Below are 25,055 nucleotides of genomic sequence, written 5' to 3'. Positions count from 1 at the left end.
TTTGCAATCCCTGTTTTATCAAAGTTTAAAGAGAGCATGAACAAAACAAAACAATCAACACAAAGTATCAGAGCTTTTACCACCTCTTAGAAATATTATATAGTCTAGTATTGCAAGACATTCGTATATGGAAAACAGTAAAAATTACTGAGCTCAAAATTACACTGACAACTGTGTTTATAATATATATTTAAACATGAAAGAATTGATGGTGAGACAAGATAATCTCAAGTCTCCTTATTTGCTTGTTCTGCAGCTTTCTACCATATCATACAGTCTGCATCGACACGTGGAGTTTGCTCAGTTGCTGTGTAACTGTTAAAATAATGAAACTGCTGTTTCCAAGGTAAAGAATGAGCAGTCAAAATCCACTCCAAAAATTACATTTAGGAAAACTTCAGTCTGCCTTTAGTCTCCAAAAACATCTCAAAAAGATCAGATTTAAGTTGGAGAGTTTGGAGTTGGAGACTGACACTAGAGGGAGACAGCCACAACATCTAAAAATGTCAGGGTCTTCAGGGTTCATTCTTGTTTCATGTGCCCTGAGGAAAGATTTTTTGATAACATTTTGATAAAATCCCTAAAAGTTGAAATAAGTACACATTTCCCATGTCATATTCACTTCCTGATTTTTTCTCTTTTGTGACCTGATTTGAAGGGAGACGTCTGAAAGGGTGTGATTGGCCTCAGATTAATAAAGGGAAAAAACTACATGTCGCAGCTTTCTTTCTTTTCTTTTTTTTTCAGTGGTGGCAGTGGGGGGATGAAGGTTGGAAAGTCCCGTCAAACTTCCAACGTTTGTCTGCTGAGCGTGGACAATAAGCCCGACTAGCCACAACTCATCAGGCGGCAGGAAGCCGGGATGACAGAGGGTGGGAGAGTTCACCAGGAGTCTGCAGCCCCTCCACAGTCACCCCCTTCACCTTCAGGAAGCACCAGCGAGCTCGCACACGTGTTGTCGACTGGTAGTGTGTGGGCAGGGTATTAGGACCCTGGAGGAAACAGGTGCCCTCGGCTTCATTGTTTCCACACCAGCACCAAGAAAGAAACAAAACAAAATCTAGAGAAATGGCAGAACAGAAGACGTGATTCATGGGTAGAAAGAGCGTGTTAATGAGAGGAAGGAAGTTCAGGGAGGAGAAAGGCTGAAGCAGGGAAGTGTGGTGGAGAGAGAGGGAGAGAGAGAGAGAGAGAAAGAGAGAGAGAGAGAGAGAGCGAGCGCACAGTTCATTTGCTATAAGAGCTTGAAAATACATGGTCTGGTCAGCAATTGTTTGTTTTTTTAACCCAGCACCTTGTTTCTGGATCTCTTGTTTTTACATCAGATCTAACATTATATATGTCATAGTATGATAGATAAATGAGACACCACACACCAGAAGTCCAATTGATATAAAAATGATTTAATTTAACTTGTAAAAAACCATCTTTGTCCAGCAAATGAACTCATACACATACAAATTTAACATTATTAATTATCCAATTGCTTACAGTCATCTTTTTTCTTTTCTCATGTCACAAAAAAACCCCCATATCTTTTAATTTTTATATTTTATCTTCACTACAAGACTAAGTCCTTTGCCTGCTTGGACCAACAGTGCAGATATCGCTGCAGAACACACAGGCCCCAGGCCTCAAGATTAAGATAAATCTGAGTTAAATACATGTTTAGGAAGAAAACTTCAGTATCTTAACACTGATTTAAGTGCTTCTCCAAGCTTCAAACCCCACTACGAAACTACAAAATTCACCACCTCCCCCTTCATAAAACTTGCTTTATCTTTCTTTCAAACAGTTCACATCCTCTCAATTCTTCAAAATTCAGTGTGCACACAACCTCAAGTACAAATCCTTTCTTTCCATGTCTCGCTCCCTTCTTTCAGTCCCTTCACAAACCTTCAAAAACACTTTTATTAACATCATCTCCATCTCAAACTCCCCCCTCCCAGGATTCCTGATTAACCTATAACATTCATACTAATAATGCTTAAGTATGTTATGTTTGCTCCAAACTCCAAATTCCAAACCTCATCCAACAACATGCTGATAATAAACATTATTTGTGAGTGTAATCCATTTTGGTCTCATCTAATCAGTGCGTTAGAATGTATAAATTACGACCTCGTATTCAAAAAGCAGATGTCAATTCACAAAATTTCACATTTTCCTAACAGATGCAGATGTTATGCAGATGTTATTCTGCTTGTCATGACTGACGAGTCTTCAGCAGGCCTGCAGTATAGGCTGATAGGGCTCCGTCAGGACCTTGTAGCGGATCTTGGTGTTGGTGACGGCCCCGTGTTTCTGGCGCAGGTGAAGACGCAGCTGGCTCTTGTGGCGGAAGTGCAGGTCGCACTTCTCACACTGAAGAACAAGGAGGAATCGGCAGGTTAGACAGCAGGGTCACGACAGGACAAAGTCATATGATGTACGCCAGGCAGCGTTCTCACTCACAGTGTAAGGCTTCTCTCCGGTGTGGATGCGCAGATGGCTCTTCAGGGTCTGCAGGTGACGGAAGCGGGTGCCACAGGTGTGGCAGGGGTAAGGCTTCTCACCTGTGTGGATCAGGACATGGGCCCTGAGGTGGGCAACCTGTAGCACACAGACAAACCACACAAATATGATGAGAGGTTTGACAGACGGAAGTTTTGTCTCTTCAACACTCAAATAAAACTTTGGTGTCAGGTATGACCAGACCACCCAGAGAAATTCACATCTAGAAATTTTTATCACTGATTAAAGGCATCCACAGGTATTTCTAAAAGACATAAAGGATATAAAGTATTCTCTGAGAGAAGACAACAATGTGTGCTAACATGACCGACACCTGTTTTATTGAGGAGAGCTTTGTAAGATTCCCCAAGCGCTCACAGAGTTAACCCTCACCTGAACAAATCGTGCGCCGCAGGTGTCACAGCGGTACGGTTTCTCCCCCGAGTGGATGCGGGAGTGAGTCTTCAGGTTGGCTGGTCTGTTGAACTGGGCGCCGCACACATTGCAGCGATACGGCTTGTCACCTGCAGGAGCAGAAGGTCACTGTTACATATTGGCTCTTCATTTCTAAAACAAAGACAGAGAAAGATCCAAAGAGAGAAAAGGATTTTTTTTTATAGCCTCACCTGAGCAGGTGGTCTTGGTTCCTTGAAGGTTGCCAGGGTAACAGTAGGGCACGTAGTAGTTCTCGCGTTTGATCGCATGTTGGTTGTGATGGGCAGCTTCTGGATCAGTGGGGTCCAGTTTGGGGAAAATGGCGCAGGGTGAAACTGGAGAGGCACACAAAATACAAGCATGAAGATATTGAACACACCAACGCAGTGACTGTGATGCTAATAATGTGTGTAAACGAACTGTGTGAAGCGTTGCTTTATACCTGTTCCCTCCTTGTGAGTGGGGGGCACTATTAGGGGATCCACAGAGGGGGATGGCCCGAGGGGAGGGGCTCGGCCAGAACCCTCGTAGCAGGAGGCCTGCCCCTGTCTGATGGAGAGAAAGGTTCATGAATATGGATTTGTAAACACACACTCTGTTTTTATTTATTAGTTCTCATCAATCCAGCTCATACAAGCCTCCTACCTATCAATCTGACCAGGCACTTCTCCAGACCACGCCTCTGCTGGGGCTTTGGGTGTCAAGCCCATCCTGTCCGTGATGGGTGATGCTTGACTTTGGGGTTCCTCCATCTCCTCTTCCTTCACTGTGGTCGCAGCACACAGAGGGTTGAGGACAATGTACTTGTATTTCTTCCAGTTGCAGGCCTTTGGGTCTGGTTTGGCTTTGGTATCACTCTGGAGAAACAAACAAGAAACATTATATTACTCACTTACTGATAAAACAAAGCTTCAAGGAGACAGTCACATTCTTAAGGGCTCCTTGTGTTCGTTTTCAGTATTACACTCAACGGCATCTTCTTCATTTTCTTCAAAACTTACCACAAGGTTTTTGTTACAGGTGTTGGACTCAGCTGGAGAGTTCGGTTGGCAGCTGGAGCGGGCAGGGCTGTCTGGAGATGGGGTCGGGGGCCCGGTGAGGGGCGACTCAGGCTCTCCTTTTAGCTCCTTTGACCTGGGCTGGCTGGACGGGAAAGCCCCTTGCTTGAGAGAGCCCCCACCCTCCGCAGGGACCCTGCGGAAGAAACAAAGGAAGTGCTGTAATGAGCTAAAACCTGTCAACAGACAAAGGCACACAAACACGGACCACCGGCAGACACACTTGTGGCAATCTGTAAACATACCCTCACGCACATTAATATACTCCGGTTGCCAAGATCAACCCCTTGAATGCATCAGCAGATGAATTAAAGTTTTGTTTTTGTTTTCTCTTACCTTGTTGCCCCTGCCATCGGTCCTGGGTAAGGCAGGTCCCCTCCTTTGGGGGCTACAGAGGCCACAGACACACCGGAGTCCAGCTCCAACTGTGGGTGTCTTGCACTCATATTGTCCCTGCTGAAAAACAAAGAACCTGTCAATCACCCAAGTCAAATACATGCAACATTAAACATTAAAATAAATCCAATTGAATTACACTGGATGACTCATGAGTTATATATATACATATATCTCAGCATCTGCTACAGTATCAATCCACAAAGAAAAACCCTGTCCTGGCTTGACTACAGAGGTTCTTTCCCACCCCTCACCAGTGCAGGTGCATGAAATCCCGGCAGGTATCGGCCACGTGGTCCATCTGCAGGTAGGCCGCAGCAGCGAGCACCCCTGGGACGATGCTCGGCGTCAGAGGGAGACGGGAGGTGTACATGAAGTCGAGCAGCAGGGAGACGCTGGATGGGTCCAAGGTGTTGGGGAGAGAGACAGTCATGAGCTGCTCGCCGTTGCCACCACGCCCCTGAAGCAGCACGCGGCGGGAGTACAGCGAGTAGAAGAACCCACTGAGAGGAGAGACAGGAAGACAGAAATATTTTAGGTAAGATATGCAAATGATCTCAGTGTCAATGTGGATGAAATGTGTTTTGGATAAGGGGAATAGAACAGAAATGGAGGGAAAGAGATGAGATAAGGAAAACAACTGATGTCCCCAGTGGAAAGTGGGAAAAGTGAAGGCGACAACATAAAATTAGTAGGACAAACAACATGTATGAGTCAAGAGGAAAATCCAAAGGATTACAGAGGACTGTGTCATCAAGGGAAAAGACAGGAAACACTGCTCATTTCAACCAGACACATTTGCCACTGTCATCAGGGAAACACTCCTTTGAAAACTGCACCAGAAAAAAACCTCCACCCTCCTGCATGGCATGAGAACAGAGAGGGACTATTTTGTGTAATGGCCTGGCCCGCGCACTGACCTGCAGGCCACAAGCACGGCACAGTGCGCCCGTAGGTGCACGTTGCCGACGACCAGGGTGGTGTCGGTCAGGATGTTGCGGTGCCGGAGTTCGTTAAGGTTCAGCAGCACATCGTTGGAGTGGCGTGTAAACTCCTTCACGTATCCCTCAGCCCTCAGCTCCCGCTCCCTGTCGACCCTGAATCCTCCCAAGACCTCCATCACGCTTATCTGTGTTTGAAGAAAAGGAGTTACGCAACTTGGGATTCGAATGCAACAGTTCATTGCATGACTTAGTCGCAATGAATGAATTGACATTTTGAATCCTTGCATGAGAAGATCCACAGTAATAACCCACCTGTGTGTAACTTATAGAATAAATAGACTGGAGTGTTCCAGACACATCTGTTAGGTGAGACCAGCTCCCTACTCGTACCTGCATGAGGAAAAACACAAGAAACTTCCACTTAATCCACTTAATCCACTTGAAGCTTTACTATTATAATGCAGATATAAGTTGCAAATTGCAGAAAAGTGGTAATTACTGAGAGTTCATCATTAAATGTGAAAAAAAAAAAAAAAAATTCAACCATTTCAAAGCAGAAATGTAAATTTAAATTGAAAGATATGACATCTGATTGCTTTTCCAAACTTAACTGGATTTATCAAGAAAAAAAAGTCATAAACATTTCCTTTTAAAAACAAACAAGTCAAGCAAATCAAGCAGTGAACAAACAGTTAAGAATATACTGAGAAAACCATTTTCCAACTCACCCCGACCAGCAGGGACGAGAACTAACGTGCACCACACTGATGTCAAACCCCCTCGGCTCGGTGTTCAGTCTACAATCAAAGACGTGGAGCAGGGGCTCACCCACAGCCTCCACTGGCTCTGACCAACGGTGTGAGGGGAGGCTGGAGGGAGGGAACTCTTTATAATGTCGTGCAGGAAACCCCCATACAACCAGAGCTCCTCGTTTCCTCCTTCCTCAATGGCCCACGCGTACACTGGAAGCAACGCAGGAAAAAGCCCCGGCCCAGGCTCCGGGCTCCAAGTATTTTTAGTGGGCTATTAGTTTTTCTAAACCCCCATAGCTCTCAGCAAAGTAATGGCAGGAAAGCATAGTGTGTTTGTGTGCCACGTTGAAAAAATATATATGAGGACCCTTGGGGAGGTGCGATACGTGCCTTGCTATCCAGGGGCAAGCCAGAGAGCATCAGGCTTCCCCCACCAACGCTTTCCTACCCTTCACCAGGACAGAGGAAACTGTCTGAGAGGAAGCTGGAAGACCAACTTACCGCTGCATAAACAAGCTATGCCGATGTCATTGAGATTCTGTCTTATCAAGGGATTTTTTTTTAAATATAATCTCAACTGTTTGTGAGTGATTTCTCAAACCATTCATCCTAATTTGTGAGGATGTTACTCAAATATAGCAAACAATGGTATTCAAAGACAAACTGTGTCATTGCTGAGTTGACTAGTTCAGGTAAACAGGGATTAATAAGTGCTCCACAACAGTGTCCGGAAGCTTCTGGCTTGCTGCCTGAGAGCAGAGGCGTTGTGTTATGAGGACCAAGAGGAAGGAAGCAAGACAAAATCGATGGTTCTAGATGGGGAGACACCTTCTCCTGGTGCTGAAAAACAACCTTTACCCCGCCCTGGCTGAGAGAAATGTAACCGACAGATGTGCAGGAACTGCCCTTCAACCCACCACCCACCACCCCCCCCCTCACACACACACACACACACACACACACACACACACACACACACACATCTCTGAATGCATCCTGCGAAGCTGCCCAGAGACATGGATGAAAACGCCTGCGCAGGACATCCGTCAACAATAAAGCGAGCAGAAGACAAGGGAGGAGAAATGGAGATGGAGGGGGGGTAATGGAGCGAGGGGACAAGGACCAGGAGGTCACGAATGACTAAAAAACAAGCGGAAAGTGACCTCATCCTGAGTGCAACCTTGGGTTCACAGACAAGCAAGCACAGGACAGTTAATTGAGGCACTGCAAAAGTGAACTACGAACCACGTTTCCGTCACATCAAAGTATTTCACAGAAGAAGACCTTGGAGAAGGAGGAGAGAAATCTTCAAGGTTGACTCAGGATAGATAAGCGCTGCTTGCACATAAAAAGCAGATCAAAAGTGGTCATTTGATTAATACAGAGAAAATTATTTTTATTTTCAGCAATAACATTAAGTACTGCTTCCAATTCATCTTTACTGTGAAAGAAAAATATGGACTTCCTTATTTGATTTTGAGCTGCAATGTTTTTATTGCAGTGTGTAGTGAACCTGAAAATGCACTGACCTCCACCAAACCAATGTCAATCAACACACACCAGACTTCAGAGGAAAAAATTCAAATTCATAGTAAATGATCCGGATCTGCCCCAAAATTTGATGGGCTCTTTCCTGGCCCGTGCCCCATCCCTCCAGCGCAAATCCGTTCTCCAACCCTCCAGACAAACAAACAAACACACCAACAGACACACGTGATTACATAACCTCCTTATCAGATATACTTGCCTGCAGGTCAATGCAACTTGTAGAAAAAGTAAAACATCTTTAATAGACAGTAAGCTTTTTAAAAAAGCTAATGAGCCAAACATGAAGTCAAAATCAAACATGACTTTATTTTGATATAAATCCTTTGAAAATGTGAATCGGAAGTGAAGTGTTTGCACGGCGTGTAGAGCTCGTGTGCATGTCCTTGTGCTTTTATTTGTTTGGATGGAGACTAGATCAATTGTGTGCTTTGTTAAAAGGAAAAAAAAAGAAAAACCATAAAGGAAAACAACAATTAAGAAAACAGAGAAGGAGATGTAGGTCTCGGCTACTTCCAGGCATTGTGAGAAGAACGGATGAAGGGGGCGGTTGAGGAAAAGTGAGAACATTACTAAACAGGTTCAGCAATGGGCGGAAACCATTGAGTCTATGCCATTGGCAAGGCTGGGCAATGCTCATAGTGACTTCCTGCTTCTTACCCTATCTGTCAGTGTCCATCAGTGACCCACTAGCCCTGTTTGTGAAATTAAAAAAAAAAAAAAAATCTTTTAACTGTCAAATAGGAGACTCTGATGAACTTGAACTTGAAGCCAGCTTTGTGAAAGTTCATGAACAAACAAATTCTCAACATCTATCTGTCATTCATCATCGCACAGGACAAAGACAGGGATTCCCCCTTGTTTTGTGGGTTCCTGGTTGCCTAGACAGAACTATATTGTTTATCTGATAATGTATGGACTGAAGCCATGCTTTGACTTCAAATCCCCCTGTTGGTGCCAAAGTGTTGATAGCTCCTGCAACAATAACAGATCTGCTTAAACTGCCTCTTCCTGCGATTGCAGAGGAGTCTGGACATATAAGGGCAAACGGCACAGAGCTACTGGGAGGAGGAACAGGAGGAGGAAGCAGGGATATCCCAGGGAGCAGCCTTGTTTGTTTGTCCACTTATTGGCAGAGATTGACTGGGAAATAAAAAAGATAAATGATAGTTATGAAACCCTTCCTGTGGAGAAATGCCCTGGGGAAAGCAGTGCCCCTCCAACATGGTGCTGGTTGGAGTGGGAGGAAGAAGAAAGAGGGTGGGGGTAACGGTTGACCCAAATCTCATGAACCGCAAAATAATAAAGCAAGCACATGACCTTCATATACCACTGCTGCTTGCAGAGTGGTAAACAACTGGGTGTAGAAAACATACTGAGTAAGACCAAACTCTGCATTCTCAATGAGAAGCTGTAACATTTACAATCGAAACCCAAAATACAGTAACTTTAAATATCAACACAAAAATCAAACTTTGACAGCAGTTGGCTAATGCTAAATAAAAGTTTAAAACACATCATAAGGAACAGTTCATTTAGCCTCAGTTTCCTGAGGTTAGCATCATTTCTGTTTCAAATATTGACTAAAGTGGCATTGCACTGATTTTTAGTGCGCTCAGGTTTTAATGCATTCACACATTAGAAACTTAGCTTTTATTTACTTAGTTATATATATTTATTTCAGGTTGTTAATGGATGGATTTTGATGGATGAATGGATTTTTTGAACTTTGAAGTTCATTCAAAAAAATATAAATACTAATTTCATAAACTGAAACTAAACTGCGTTGTTGGCTTGACTTTGAAGAAGAATTTGAAGTATTAAGAGGAGTAAAAAAGGGGAAAGGGAAGAAGAATGCAAAGTGTCAGCAGTGAAAAAATAGATATTCCACTTAATAAGAAATTTGCATTTCATCATGGTTACAGATATGGATAACAGTTATGGATTTTACAAATAAAATAAATGAGGGTAGTATTTACAATATAGCTGAGTTTTGTATTTTTTATTTTCAAAACTGTATGTGACAGACCCCCCACCTCTCTCTCCACACACACACACACACACACACACACACACACACACACACACACACACACACACACACACACACACGCTTTATGATGGTTGCACACCTCACACAGGAGCACAGCACACAACTCAGCCACAACAACAGACACAAACACACAGACACCATACACACAGGCACACACACCCCCCCACACACACACACACACACACACACACACACACACACACACACACACAAGCTACGTCACATGTCGGGAATGCAGTGAGGAGCTGCTGCTGCTGCTGCTGAAGGCCTCAGGATCCGTGACAAAGTAGGTTACCGACGCTGAAGCTAAAAGAAAGTTCTTTCGGGATAACTTTCACTGACCTTTGGACATTCAAACGGAGGTGTAGATTGTGTTTGTCTGGCTCATTTCAGGCGGTAGGTGTCGGTTATTTCACTGGTCCCTCTTCGGCTGTGTTGAAGTTAGCCTGGAGGCAAGGCACGAGCTTTGCTCGAGTTCAAAACAGGCTAGCAAACAAGTAAACAAGCCTGTTATTAAAGTTAATTGTTGTTAATTATCACTCATTATGGGTTATTATATCACGTAAGCGTTGTGTTTTGCTCAAATGTGACGCAGAAAGGACAAATTTGGACGAACTGCTTGACAATTAGTCTCTGTTCGTTCGTATGAGACGTTAATGTTGCTGTGCGGAACTAACGTTAAAACCGAGAAAATATCTCTAACGTGTCTTTATTATTTCGTCTCTGTTTCATTTTACCAATGTTATATTGCTCTTGGTTTGTAGATGAGACCGAAGAGAAGAGGGGAGTCACTGTAAAGGTACTGTAAAAGGTAGGAAATGCTAATAGGTTGCTAATGTCGATTAGAGATTCTCTCTGCGGATGTAATTTTTAACCCATTTCATTTACCGACACATATTGATTTAAGTCATGTTGTCTTCTTGTCATTTCGTTAATTTTAACTAGCACACATAGCCACATTGTGTCAAACATGTAAAGCTAATTATAGTTTTTCGCCTTCAAAATAAAAGCCCAATTGTCACAGAATAAGAAAAATTGTCTGTAAAACTGGGAATATGAAGGATTCGGGATGTCCTCAATTAAACTTGTAGTTGGTACCAGTTTTAGCTTTGCTGCTTTTATTTCAATCGGTTTTCCTCATTTCTGAAACGCATGAAGTAGAGACATTTTATTTTTAAATTCGAAAAACCACCGGATGTCCTTTTTGTTTACCCCCGATCGCTTGGGTCTTGTCACTGTCATCAACTTTGACATTTCATGAGTTGCTGCGCCTCCTTTGCATTCAGCAAGAGTAATAAAATGAAAAATGCTTCAGCTTTGTGTTTTAAATCACACAAAAACCTCACAATTGGCCTTTGAACACAGAGCGATAAAACCGTTGAGATTAATTTCCTGGCCCAGACATCCTCGGATTTGAGTGTGTGCTCATCCGGATTCAGACAGGGGCTTAATTCAGGTCGACCGTGGAGGTGGTGGTCACTCTTTCCTCCACATGGTGAGTGTGTAATGTTAAATCCATGCTGGCACTGCGTGGTGTAATGGTACCTACAACAACCCATTAACAGAAATAATAAATAAATAAAGAGTCTAAAAGAAACCAAAAGGCTTAAATCCCGTGTTCAAGCATTGTATTTCAGTACAGCTGCATCATCCTCTCATCCATCATTATAATCTTCTTACCAACAAGGATTTATGACGGCCACACAACCCACATACAATCAATCTGAGTGGGCTGTTAATTTCTCCTCTCTGACAATGCCGATTTGCTGTGGCTCGTCTCTGTGCTTGCAGTCCAGTGGGCACTGTGTATATCACACAGAGGCTTAGTTCATGCATAAGCTTGCTTCCTTTATGCACAGACTGTTAATCACAATTCATTTTCAGTCAGTCATTCACACTCTATAGAATTATTACTATCCCGACAGAAGTCAATCAGAATTTCCCAAAACATTAAAATGTCTTACTAAGTAAAATGAAGAATCCATGATCAAAAAGAGATTCACTCTCTGGCGTTGAATGTTGAGCATCAAAGAGCTCTTTTTCAGAAAGACCTTGACCCCTTTGCTTGTTAGACAATATCTGACACATTTATAAATTGCATTGACATATATCTAATGTTTGGTTGGGTTTTTCCTTAAGTAACACCAGTATCCTGAAGTCCCTCGGGTACAAGTCAGCACTTTTTCAGCTCAGCTGTGTGCCCCAGTGTTGTTATTTATCCCGCAGAGAATACATAATATATTGTTATGAGCCAGGTGTTCACAAGTATACAGATACATGTCATTACACAACATTTCCTGCCTTGTTTTTGTCTCTGCTCTATTTGGAAATCAATGATACTGGTGTGTAAACACCCAAAGACAATAACCATTGTGGAGGATAACAGGCAAAGGACAGCCACAAATTTGCACCTGTTTGTATGTCTGTATATGAGTGTGTGTACTACATGTGTGCTGGTGATTTTTTTTTGCACGGGTGTTTATGTCTTGAGGCACACAAAAACACACTAACACACGTTTCGGGGCAATGTGCGAGCCTGCTGGAAATCCCCATGCCTTTCAGAAGGGCCGCTCTCTTCCTGCCCCTCAACTAGGAAACTATTGTTCAATCTGTGTGTCCCCGTTGCCATAGGAAACAAAATCGGAGGCATCCCTTAGTTTCCATTGGTTACCTATGACAAAAATACATAGAACAGCTACAGCTGTGTTCATGCAAATGCAAAGCTGAAAACATAGTCATGCACAGTCACTGAACTGTTACCAGGCAAAGCAAAGGCAACATTGTGAGGCACTGATTTGCAGTTAGGATACCATTGTACTATTACAAATGAAATGCATGCAGCAGTTTTTTTACAAAATGAAATTTATTCTCAGAACAACATGACAGAAGCATTTTCCTTCCTCTCTCTGCCAAGCCTGCCATGTCCGGTCCCACCTGGCTTCCTCCGAGAACTCTGGACAGCCCAGAGCGAGCCGTCCCCCAGATGTCCCACTCTGCCGGGTCAGCAATCTACCGAGCCCCCAACAAGAAGGGCGTGTCCGACTTCCGGCCAAAATATGGTTCCTACGACCAGAATGGTGGAGGAGGAGGGGAGATGGCCAATAGGTACATGGCTACTGGACCCACAGGTAAGGCCATGCCTCTAGTCACATACTGGAGTCAGGGACCTCACAAATAGATTTCCCAGAGACACCACATCTCTGGAGAAAAACATGTTTAACTTTTGGTTCCTACACCAACATGGGGGAAGACCAAACCATATACAAAGTCATACAGTAAGCCTTGAACAGACAGACATTATTATTCTAAAGGAAATGTATAGTGAAACAATAAAACCTGAATAACGTCCTATTAAAGGACATGATTTCAGTGACTGTTAATGTTATCAATACACACACAGACACGTCAGTATTGCTTTGGGACAGACTTGAAAGAATATCCAGCTATTATTTAAAAGAAGATCTGCCGTTTGATGTCGTCTTCTTAAAAATTAGTCGTCTCTTTCAAAGATTAAGAAGCTCCTTGACAACTCTTGAATAAATATTTGCAATGTCTGTTCTCCAATCAGTAGGTGGACCCATCCATCATCCCTCTAGCGATCACTATTACTCCCCTCCCCATGGTTCCAAGGAAGAGCGCAACTGGAGCCCTCACATGGACAGCTACGAGCTGATGGTGGGTATATACTCCAAGCTATGGAGTAGAAATAGGGGGAAGGGCACTCGAAAAGTGATGGTGACATAAAATAATATTTTTTTGATGTTTTAACTGCACAGTTCTTATGCACTTACATGTTTTCTAATGCTGTGGTGATGTTAGCATCGTGGACCTGAGAAGCCAGTGAACTATCACTCTAAAATCGATGCGGATATTGACTCCCTCACCAGTATGCTTGCTGATCTGGACAGTCACCCGCAGGATTCCAGCACACAAGTATGAAAATAAACTTTATTTTCTTTCACTGCACATGAACAAGTCTCTTTTAATTTCTCAATCATTGTGCAAATTTTGCCACTAGTATTAAATTTTATTAACTCTCCGTCTCCCCACAGCTGTACGACAATGTGCCTTACAACAAATACCTCTCAGGGGATCACTACAAGCCTGCACACCAGAGCGCAGCCCCTCCTCAGGGTCGGCCATCCATGGGCTATCCCCCTCACCCCCAGAGCCAATACCACCCGGCGCCCCCTTACCCCAGTGAGCACCAGGCACCTCAGTACTCCACCTCCCACCAGCAGGACTACTACTCCTCCTCTTCAACCCCTAAACCCTACCCTCAGCCCGTTCCTGCCTCGTACACCACTGCCTCCACCCCCACCGGGCCCAGGTTCAGCGTCCAGGTCAAGACGGCACAGCCTGTCACCTACTCACAGACAGGGAGACAGGCTGAACAGGCCTACACCCCACCCCCTCCTCGCCAGCACGTGTCACGCCCCCCACCGCAGACTCAGGCAAGTCCTCAGGGCTGGTACCCTCCACACCCCAGTTCACAAGCTCAAGATTTGCACTCTGAGGTGGGGTACAAGGGGAGTGGCTCAGGCTCTGGAGGAAGAGTCAACCAGGGTCCAATATCTAAGAGAGGGATGGAAAATAATCAGACTGTGTCAGGAGCTGCACAGAGTCCTGCTTATCAGTCCAGCAAGGTAGGGGCACAAACCTGCATCTCTGGTCTGTTTAAATAATAAAAGTGAGCTTAAAATGAAATTGAAACATCGTAGAAAGTGATTTTATACTTGCTACGAATGCATTCTGGTTAGTTATCAGAGATGCAATTTCATTAAGAGAATGTTTTATTGTGGTTTTCCAGTTACATACTCTACTTGATTCATGTATCTCCTCTTTTCTAGCAGGGAATAGCAACAACAAGGCCTGAGGAGGAGCTGGATCGACTCACCAAGAAGTTGGTATATGATATGAACCACCCACCCGCAGAGGAGTACTTTGGTACGGTCCAGTCTCATGACATTGATGACTTATGACACCGCGGATCCTGCGTCCTGGCATTTAAAATAAAACAAAACTGTGTAACATTTTCACTGTGTCAACCTTTCCCGTCTCAGGTCGCTGTGCCCGCTGTGGTGACAACGTGGTCGGTGATGGCAGTGGCTGTATCGCCATGGAGCAGGTGTTTCACGTGGAGTGTTTCACATGTATCACCTGCCATGCCCGTCTCCGAGGGCAACCGTTCTACGCCCTGGACAAGAGGAGTTACTGCGAGAGTTGTTACATTGTAAGTGAAGGAACTCACGGTTGGTTATTAGTTTCAAACCCATCCCATCCATCACAGCCTCACATCCTTAACCCTTTCCTCGCTCAGGTGTTTAGATACGTTTATGTTTCAATATTTCCTGCCATTATCATACTGTTTCACCATGACCCATACTGTTATTTCCATCTTTGTGTTTAGAGTACACTAGAGCGCTGTTCAAAGTGCTCCAAGCCCATCCTGGACCGTATCCTGCGGGCCATGGGAAAGGCCTACCATCCTCGCTGTTTCACATGTGTGGTGTGTAACTGCTGCTTGGACGGGGTGCCCTTCACCGTGGATGCCACCTCTCAGATACACTGCATAGAGGACTTTCATAGGTACAAACACCTTCACACACCACGCTGAACATTGTTTTCGTGATGCTATGCATGATTTTAATAAAGCGCAGAGAGAAGTGTCGTTAAGTGAAAACCTCGATGGTTGTGGTCCCTGACAGGAAGTATGCGCCTCGCTGCTCGGTGTGTGGTGAGCCCATCATGCCTGAACCGGGGCAGGAGGAGACCGTCAGGATAGTGGCTCTGGACCGGAGCTTCCATGTCAATTGTTACGTCTGTGAGGTGAGAATTATGGAACTAAAAATACCAGAAACATCAGAACCTGTTGATTTTAAAACGTCTCGTGATAGTTTTGAAAATTTGATTTTGAAGAGTTTGATGTGAGTGGGCACATTTTCAGTTTTAGTTGAAGAATAAAGGGCTGAAAAAGCAAAAATTCCACAATTTCTTCTATAAAAGTTTATAAAACTGTTTAGGTACTTATAAAGGTCATAAGACTCTAAATAATTTATGGAAAAATTCTAACCTTGCCTGGAAAATGTTGGATTAAATTACCATATATTACCATGTTCTCTACAGTAAAACCCAAAGAAGGTTTAGAGTGGTGCTGGATTTGTTACCTTACTACAAATATTTGCAGTACGAGTCTATGTGAGAGCATTAAGATGAACTGACTGGAGTGTCTGTATTCATCAGGAATGTGGTCTCCTGCTGTCGTCTGAAGGGGAGGGTCGAGGCTGTTACCCGCTGGACGGCCACATCTTGTGTAAGAGCTGCAGCGCTCGCCGCATCCAGGACCTCTCAGCCAAAATCTCCACTGACTGCTAACAAAGCTCCTGGGTCGAGGGCACCTTTTCAGCACAAACAGTCAACATATTACACGTGACTGACATCACAGACAGGACATGCCCCGGCTTTGTTCTGTCAAGTGAATTACTTTTTGTTTTTTCTCTTGGTTGCTCTGATCATGAATTGACAAACATTGCTATAGCTCCCTCTGTTGTTCTGCAGCTGCAACTTCATGCACAGAGGAACATTTTCTGTTTTTAGTCTTACTGATTCACATGAGAGAGTTGCAACAGAGCAACCACCTCACTAATTTCCTTTCATTCAGATGTCCTACCATCTTCTCTCTTTTTGTTGGTACACAGCCGCCCTGCTTTTCACATTTAGCACAGTATCATATTAGAATGACATTAGCCTGACCTGCAGGCAGCTTGGGCTCCACATACCATTTATTCACACCGGTACTCACCTAGTAGCTTGCACATTATCACTCAGATTGTCACCGTCAAAGACAATGAAAGTGTGGAGGGATATCACAGATTCAGGCCTGAAAATGAGTATTTTTGTAGAGAAGCGGCACAAATGAGAATGAGGGCGACGGCTCGTCTAGACGTGTCTAAGCGCTGGGACCTGTACATTTGTAAAACGTCAAAGTGCGGAACTGCCTCAAAAAAAAAAAAGCATTTTAAAAGCACATAAAGCAACAACTGTGACTGTACATAACAGACTGCTTGGGTTTGACAGTGAAACTGATTTGAACAGCATGTAGCCTTTAGTGCAGTGAATCTTTGCAGTGAGTAGCCTCATAGAACAAGAAATGTAGACGAAAGGAATGTGTAGTTAACTTTACAGCACACAACCTAATTTTTTTTTTTAAATCCTCTTTAACTTTTACTGAATGCTAGTACAATATTTGCTTGAACAGATCTCATTATTCAATCATTACAATATCATGTTGTTTAGTTGATAAATCAAAGCTTATAACAGGATTTTTGCCATTTTTTTTTTTTTAAACATCCAGAATAACATTCTTGAATGTCTACGATACACAATCTTGCTTTGGTTTTGTTTAATATTTGTTGTGTGCTTGATACTTGACTGTTACATTGAAGACGATGGTGCAATGAAGTCAAATGCTTTCTTCTGTGTAAAGGAAAACAGGGTGTCGGTCACTTATGCGGCTTGAAAGCATCCTACTTTACGAAGCTTGAGCCTCATGTGAAGCGTCTCTAAATGTGGGGAAATTATGGAACTGAAGTTGTAGTAATAAGTATGTTGGGTAAATTCTTTTACTTGACAAATACTTTTACATACTGGTTATTCTTTACATTAGATGAAATAAGTGGAGTTTAATATCATGTATTTCCTCCTCCCCAAAAAAAACAGATTGTGATTTTTGGATTACAAGTCTTCGCATGTGGAGTTTATTTTTGTTCATCCTTGCACTCATGTGGGCCAAGTTGTCATATTCTGAGACTTTGGAGCTACAGTATTTGTTATGATTGTGTTTAACCGCTGTCTTTCCGTCCTCATTTTGTATATGTGTAACTTAAAGGGCTAGAAATTTGAAAGCCTTACCTCAAGGATGTCATTCAGTTTCATAATGATCCTTTTGTGAAACTGAGTTTGTCTGTGAATTCTGCTTTTTTTTTCTCTTTTTTTTGTGCTCATGCTTAAACAGTTTTCATCACTTGTTAATTTATCTCATGATGTATATACTGTATTAGCACTATTCAGCTTTTTACCACCAAGGCAATCATTTCATTAATGCTCAGATGTATCATTTTTAAAATCCTGAATCATGCCAACGCATCCATTCATCGTTCTTACTGTTTGAAATGCTGTGAATCGGAGCTCGTAGATCAAAACCCACGGTACTGCAGCAGACTTCAGTCCGCTGATGAATTCACACTGAGGAGAGGGAGGCCATTTTGTACTGAATAGACAGATTATTAGTAGAAATGACAGTTAGTTACATGAATGGGAGAGCATGTGAACCCGAGGGTGGATTTTTCTCCTGATGCAGGTTGTAGAAACATAATTGATTATTAAAATGTCAGCAAGTTCATTACCGTGTTTGTCACTTTTTATATGTTGGTGTTTAAAAGAAAGTGATATTTCCCAGGCAGGGAAGACACAATTGTGTTGCATTATGGGAAATGTATGATCCAGTGTATTTTTAGTATTTAATCTAGTCAAAATGTCAGGATATCTCACCTCTGCTGCTTCCGCTTTGATGATTCTTGTTGAAATTGTTTCTTGTAAATCTCCAAACTTCATTCAAATGCAATAATAAATCTTGGATATAACACCACCACACATACAAAGAGAAAAAAATCATGATGTAACTTGAAAAAGTATAACCTTTTAAATCAGAAAAGTTTATTTTAGTCACCGCTCTTAAAATATACAATCCTATTATTGTTTACAATTACCAAAAACAACCGTATATTTGGCATTTTGCAGTAAATGACGCAGTTACGACAAAGTGGGCAAACATGGAGTAAAGTGCAGTTAAAAACAAAAAATATACTCCAGCTTGAAAGGCTCCCGTCGTGTGTTAACACGAGGTGAACGTCTTCCAGAAGAAGTTGCGGCAGCCTGCTTTGCGCTCCCTTTGGGAGAGGGGAAGGTGTCGGCGCATCACCTCCTCCCTGACTCCCACCTCTTCCTCCTCCAGCCCGGGGAGCATCTGGTCTACTCTCGTTGCCATCAGTTCAGACACAAACTTCAGCAAGAGCAAGTGAGCGAGATCCTAAAGGAGGACAGACAAGGAAAGGACTGGCAACTCGAGAAAAGTGCTTTAAATATAAAGGAGGGTTAATCTGAACCAGCTGTTGATCACCAGATCCTACACAAAATTCTTCATATTCTAACTTATTTTATTTGAGCCAGTTAAATCTGCACAATATGAAATATAGCAGTGAATTACCTTGTCGTTTGCGAAGTCTGCTCTCAGTATTTCTGTCTGCATGTCTCTGCGTGGAGCACCGCTGACCTGCACCAGCAGCACAGAGGAAGACAAAGCCACCAGAAGAACCTGCACCTGAGAGCCAAGCATCTCCACTTCAAACAGCAAACAGAAGAATCCTCCTCTTATATTCCCTGATGCGCTTTTCAACACAGATGATGTGCAATGCTGGAAAAAGTCCCAAAAAAAATAGAACCTTCTAACCAATCAGAGGTGCAAGAGCTGAACGTTATCGCTGTTTGAGTGGGAAGTGTTGAGCTGATAAATAGGGGTCTTCATCCTCAAATCCTCCTCATTCTGAAGCCAAAGGATGTGATTGGTGGAGAAGAAGAGTGGCAGTAAGGGAATGAAGAGGTGTGTCATTAGACAAGATAAGGTCATCATTAGCCACAACAGCATGGACGAAGCAGCTCCCATAACACGGCCAACAAAAACCTCCAAGACCTGACTTTTGGGATAATCAGTGCTCATGTTGTAAAAGCTGTAACTGTGAAGTGTCACATGCAAAACACGACAATAAAGTGCAACTTAATGGCAGTGCACGGTTTTACTTCCGTCGGTCATGATTAGCTGCACCAGCTTTGTAGGTGTCCTGCACAACATGAGTTCCTGCATGCTGTGCCTTGTTGTTAATGACACAATGTGACTCAAATGTTAATGAGGCCGCCCGGACACCGCTAACCAGTCTGACACGCCACCAAACTTCATGCTGTCACTCTGAGTCAATAAGAAATGAACAGGGGAAATTATCATCTAAATGTTAGACTGTAAACAAAACGCATGATGTGAGTCTTTTGTTTGCAGTCTGGACATAAATAAGAGCACAGCTGCAGTGTCTGGTGAAGAGGCAAAAACTGGAGGGATTTGCTATTAAGTATTATCACCTTTCATCTTTGACATTTGGCCAGAATTTACATTTCCACCCACTAAAAGATGATGTCAGAGGAGCGGGAAGGTCACAGACACCACCAAGCCACCTAGTTAACTTAGTTCAGTGGTTGTCAACCTGAGGTTCAGGACCCCCAAAAGGTCACAAGATCAACCTGAGGAGTCATGAGACAGTTTAAGGGGAAGTCAATTTTACAAGTCTTAGGAAGTACTCAGGCATTGCAATATGAAACTTCTGGCCCTACACATGACTGGGTTCTCGCCCCGGGTCTGGCCCGTTTACTGTACTTCCACATCTGGGCAGTTTACGGCTGTTACCCTCCAGTATTGTCTGACAGCTGCAACATTTTCTGCGTATGTGCCAGAATTGGTCCAGATGTGGAAGTAGCATCTGCCTATCATGCTGTATATGGGCCGGATTCGGGCCGTGGAACCAGGCATGTACTGGGCCTGAAGGAATAAGAAGTCTGATAAACCGCCTACACATGAGCGTTTTAGTCGAAACCAAAATATTACAAAGCATATTTTGGTTTCGACTAAAATGCTCATGTGATCTGCTTTACCTACTCTACATTGTTCTGTCTGAATGCATTGTGCTAACATGACTCTTACTGGTGTGAAACCACATTTTCCCCTCCAGGAATTCTCAATTGTTTTCCTCATTATGAAAATGTTTCAAATAAAATGGGGGGAAAAAAATACTCTAATACTGTATTTGAATTGTTACACATTTAAAGGACATCACAAAATCATATCTTGTTTCTGTTCCTGAACAGCTTGTCAAAAAATTAACCAATATCATCTCCACATCTTATTCTTTAAATAGATAGTGACCTTCTCTGCAGATGAGTTTTCCTGTTTCTTCTCCACAGGACTCTCACTGATAAGTCCGATTACTCAGACTTTGAGTAACATTTCATTGTGGAGTGAAGAAGAAAGGGGGGGTGGGGGGGGTGGGTTTGGTGACTGCAGGCATCCAGCTGTGCTGAAGGAGAGGGGTCCAACACCATGATGATCACACAAATCACACCTCCACTGCCTCCATCCCTGCTGCGACATGATATGAAATAGTGTCAACACTTTGTCAGGGATAATTAAAAATCATTCATCTGTGGTTAATCATGCAGCGACTCCTCCTGCTGGTTTACACATCACTCCATAGGCTGCTTCTTTCTATATTTCAAACATTTCAACATATTGAGACGAAAATTTCTCTGCCATGTCATATTTGCTGACAATCTTTCCACAGTAGGGGGCCTTAGTGTAAATCTTGTTGATAGGCAGCCATGGTCGAACCTCACTCCAGCTCAGAAACTCTTTCTTATTCCCTTGTCACGGCAAAAATAATTAATAGTACAATAAGTAATACCTATATAAATGGAAGAAAACTGTTTACCCAACCAATAAAATGAGGCTTGTCAACTTCATAAATACCCTACATTTAGAGAAGAGAAACTTTGTTTTAAAAGACAATCTCTCTCAATTTGAATTTGACAACCCTTAATTTATTTCCCTGCAGCAGTGTAAAAGTGTTACCAAAATTATGATTCAATTTACATTTAACATCTTTTAACGTGAACAACAGCTGCTCAATTAAAATCTGTCAAGAAAAAGCAGTCCAGTGCAGTTCAATGCTGTGCTGTTCATATCAGAGACAATACACTCCGACCACTAGATGTCACTGTGACACCGCGTTTTGATTCAGCAGCTCGCTTCATTCATTTCAGCGGTTTCAAGTCAAATACAGAGGTCTGAGAAATGACTCGAAAAATACCCGCGTGACTTTTTGCTAATTTACTTTAGGGTAACTTATAAGATATATATCACTTATGTTTTTATAAAGAATAAAGTCAAGAAAACGGAAGCCTGGGCTAATTAGCTTCTCAATTTACAGGTGAGTCTGTCAAAATGGCGACATTTGAAAAGGTAAACACGACTGACATCGAAGCTACGCCTCAACTCACTCTCTACATTTACCCGTTAAAAATGAAAATACTATGTTTCCATATTTTGTGTGGGTAAGTTTCACAGTGAAAGGTAAGGGCACGCTTTAAGTGTGGCCTCGTGCATTGACTTATGTGTTTGTTTCAGTGTGGTGTTGCACCTGGCCTTGCCTTTGTGTGTCACCAGCCCAGCAGAGACAGGTAACAGTGAGTGGTGCCATAAAGCCAAAAATACCTGTTTCATAACATTTCTCGGGGGGGGGGGTCAGCCATGATAATAACTAATAATATATTACCTTCCAGTGTACAGACTTCTATGTCAGTACTATTAAAAACTTCTTCCACATGGGAAATATGTTTGTCACAGTCAGAGCTCTTGTCTGAGATTATATACAGAATATGAAGGTAAATAAATAGTGCAGGTGGAGGGATATATCGCAAATACTGTTCTGAACATTACATTGTTTAATGGGTACCCAATGAATAGGGACTGGAAATGTGGTTGAAATTAGTATCAAGTAGTTTATCATCTTTATTATGATGATATGGCAGTGTATGCAAAATAATATAAAGTAAACAAATTTATATTCAAAGCAATGAACTGTGTTCCACTATTATGCATTGTATGAGACATAAATCTATATAGATGTAAAACCAAACCATTACTATTTTATTTTGTTGATATTTTTTGTCACAGTTCACTTGGAATAATTTTTTTGAACAATACATATGTATATACTATACATATATATATCATAATATGTTATATATATATATATATAAGTCTGTATCAGAAAATTCAAAAAATATTGAATATTTGCAGTGAATCTTGGTGTAGGCTGAAATATATGAATCTGTTGAGATATATGAGAAGTTGAGATTAAATGGCATTATTAATATTTTCAGGAACTTTTCAGACCAAATGCCTCGAGCGTCACTTCTGGCTCTCTGTCAAGTCCAGCTTCCTCGGCTCAATGATCCGTTTTGACTTTGAAGGTATGTGCCTTTATTTTCGTTCAGAAAGTGGTTAGTAGAGAAGTTGTTGAAACTGAGGAAGCGAGTGGTTGGTTTGTACTACTGCCAGGGGAGTTGTACTTTCTGATGTTGGATTCCTGTTGTCACCAGACCAGAATGGATATCACATCCTCTCTGATCAGGAGGCTGCACTCTGTGGTTACACCGTCCTAATCGGTGACGTCGGAGACCTGGTGTTTCGTGCCTCCTTCCTGGCCTGTCACGTTCACACCCAGGTACGTACCGGCATTTTGTGCTTTGATATGTGGCATAATTGTGCCCTTCATGCGAAACGCCCTGTTTTATGCGTCTTGTCTGCAGACGGGCACAGACTATCACCTGCGCGTCTGGTTTGTGAACCTGCAGGCGGATGGGAAGGTGGGACTATACCCCTTCCAGCTCTACTGCTCTTTCCAGGGGCGGTGGAGCACCAGAGAGATCGTCTGTGAAGAAAACTACATGGAGGTGAATTACTGACCTGCATAGTTATGTCTTCATCACATTTACTCTCTGACTTTTTGAGAAAAAGTTGATGCATTATGGTCAACTGCAGTCTAACTTACAAATTAGGAAGATCCATAAACATGAGAGTAGGAAGGGATTTGAGTAATTTCCTGCTCAGTATTGAAAAATGCTAATTCTGCTCATTGAATTGAGTTCAAATGAAAGATTATATTCATTTAAAAAGTTAATTTGAAAGTTAACTTTTCCAACACATGCTGGGGTCTAAAGAGGATCTGAGGAGTGTGTGAGGTTGTAAAGGTGTGTGAAGACTGTGTGTTTCCTGTCTAGGTGTCCGTCCAGCTTCCTGTCCTGACTGTGCAATCCAAAAATGACAAGAAGGCAAGTACTGGGATGTTTTTTAACAAGTGTTTAGCTGCATGGTTTTTTAAGTAATGTCTGATTAGTTGATGCCTCTCGTCACTGAGCAGGGAGCTCATCAGGCAGACACTGCTGTGATGTTCCACAGAGCGGATCAGCCGCCTGAAGAAGCCGTGGTGTTGTCCCTGACAGCTGCTGCTGCTCAGCACTACCACATCTCAATGAGTGGCTCACGTCTCACCCTCCGCTGTCCCTACTCCTCCCCTTTCTCACGCTTAATGAAGGTACGCAGAGGCAATATTGTTTGCTCAGGATCAGACCTGCATCGTTCAGTTATTTTTAAAGTCTTGCCTCTTTTTGTTTGTCTGGATGTTGTGTGTGTGTTTCTGTTTTTTGCAGGTGAGTGGGGTGGATTTAGAAATCATAAGTGCAACTGTCCTGTACCGACTCCAGAGCAACTTCCTAGCTGTTGACACCACCGTCGCCTGTGCCCTAAGTTAGTACACATCAATGGTATTAACCTATTTAGTAAAATACCAGAGTGAAATGTCTCTAATTTCTCTTCCCTCTCTCCTCTCTCACCCCCAGATGAGGCTACAACAGACGGGTCTGACCTGCTGTGGACCGTCCCTTTTATTCTGTCTCCTCTTGTTCACGGGCAGTTCAGGGACAGAGGAATGAGGGTCGGAGTTAACGGCCAAGCTCTGAACGAATCTGACGTTAAAGAGAGACGATACAAGATCGGCCTGCAGGAAGGACGAGTGGAGGTCAGGATTCCTACAGGAGCCCAGGGTGGACACATAAAGGTATATAAATAGGATGTGTTCTTGGAAAATGCAGCATGAATATACTTTAACTTGAAGTAATGTACGTTAAGTAAAATCAATTAAAAAAAATTTTATAGCACCATTCGAGATCAGATGATTTGTAACTATAGTTCATATGTGCTGTACAAACATTTCTCAGTGTGACCGCTGTGATTTTTCCAGAGTGGTGTTGTCAGGGGACGGTACTCACGCCTGTGCCCTTAAGTTAGTTACACATCAATGTATTAACTCTTAGTTTTCAGTAAAATTACTAGAGTGATAAATTGTCTCTAATTTCTCTTCCCTGTCTCTTCCTCTCGTGTCTCATCATTACTTATTTCCTCAGAAGTAGCTGACAACAGAACGGAGTCTTCGAGTACCCTGCTGTGGACCGTCCCTTTTATTCTGTCTCCTCTTGTTCACGGCAGCGGGCGTTAGAGGACAGAGGAATGAGGGTCGGAGTTACTAGGCCAAGCCTCCTGAACAAAATCTGACGTTAAAGAGAGACGATACAAGATCGGCCTGCAGGAAGGACGAGTGGAGGTCAGGATTCCTACAGGAGCCCAGGGTGGACACATAAAGGTATATAAATAGGATGTGTT

At 42.8% G+C, this 25,055-nt stretch overlaps 3 protein-coding genes across 5 annotated transcripts; 1 reads left to right on the top strand and 2 right to left on the bottom strand.

Moving 5' to 3' along the window:
• Positions 1–1,423: 1,423 nt before the first annotated feature.
• bcl6b (B-cell CLL/lymphoma 6B) lies at positions 1,424–6,169 on the bottom strand. Its single transcript, XM_022760763.1, has 12 exons — positions 6,055–6,169; positions 5,639–5,716; positions 5,303–5,511; positions 4,637–4,885; positions 4,323–4,442; positions 3,930–4,122; positions 3,574–3,785; positions 3,371–3,477; positions 3,120–3,263; positions 2,887–3,017; positions 2,455–2,592; positions 1,424–2,364 (listed from the first exon to the last, which is right to left on the bottom strand). The coding sequence occupies exons 3-12, from the start codon at positions 5,500–5,502 to the stop codon at positions 2,224–2,226; spliced, it is 1,635 nt and encodes a 544-aa protein (XP_022616484.1). The 5' UTR covers positions 5,503–5,511; positions 5,639–5,716; positions 6,055–6,169; the 3' UTR covers positions 1,424–2,223.
• A 3,712-nt stretch (positions 6,170–9,881) lies between these two features.
• LOC111233058 (thyroid receptor-interacting protein 6-like) lies at positions 9,882–18,077 on the top strand. 3 transcript variants are annotated; one of them, XM_022760795.1, is made up of 11 exons: positions 9,882–9,962; positions 10,441–10,475; positions 12,591–12,804; positions 13,245–13,351; positions 13,496–13,609; positions 13,729–14,322; positions 14,527–14,623; positions 14,740–14,909; positions 15,087–15,265; positions 15,385–15,505; positions 15,920–18,077. In XM_022760795.1, the coding sequence occupies exons 3-11, from the start codon at positions 12,597–12,599 to the stop codon at positions 16,049–16,051; spliced, it is 1,722 nt and encodes a 573-aa protein (XP_022616516.1). In that variant the 5' UTR covers positions 9,882–9,962; positions 10,441–10,475; positions 12,591–12,596; the 3' UTR covers positions 16,052–18,077. The 3 variants fall into 3 exon arrangements, with proteins under 3 accessions (XP_022616516.1, XP_022616517.1, XP_022616515.1); XM_022760796.1 differs by having other exon boundaries at positions 10,441–10,487; positions 14,530–14,623; XM_022760794.1 differs by having other exon boundaries at positions 10,441–10,487.
• Positions 18,078–18,569: 492 nt separating this feature from the next.
• Positions 18,570–19,070, bottom strand: LOC111233009 (somatostatin-1-like). Its single transcript, XM_022760733.1, has 2 exons — positions 18,942–19,070; positions 18,570–18,764 (listed from the first exon to the last, which is right to left on the bottom strand). The coding sequence occupies exons 1-2, from the start codon at positions 19,068–19,070 to the stop codon at positions 18,570–18,572; spliced, it is 324 nt and encodes a 107-aa protein (XP_022616454.1).
• Positions 19,071–25,055: the final 5,985 nt, after the last annotated feature.

This window comes from Seriola dumerili, unplaced genomic scaffold, assembly GCF_002260705.1.
Source record: "Seriola dumerili isolate Sdu_G_001 unplaced genomic scaffold, Sdu_1.0 BDQW01000362.1, whole genome shotgun sequence".
Classification (NCBI taxonomy): Eukaryota; Metazoa; Chordata; class Actinopteri; order Carangiformes; family Carangidae; genus Seriola; species Seriola dumerili.
Note: the sequence above shows the minus strand (reverse complement) of the source record. Positions and strands in the feature narration are given on the sequence as shown.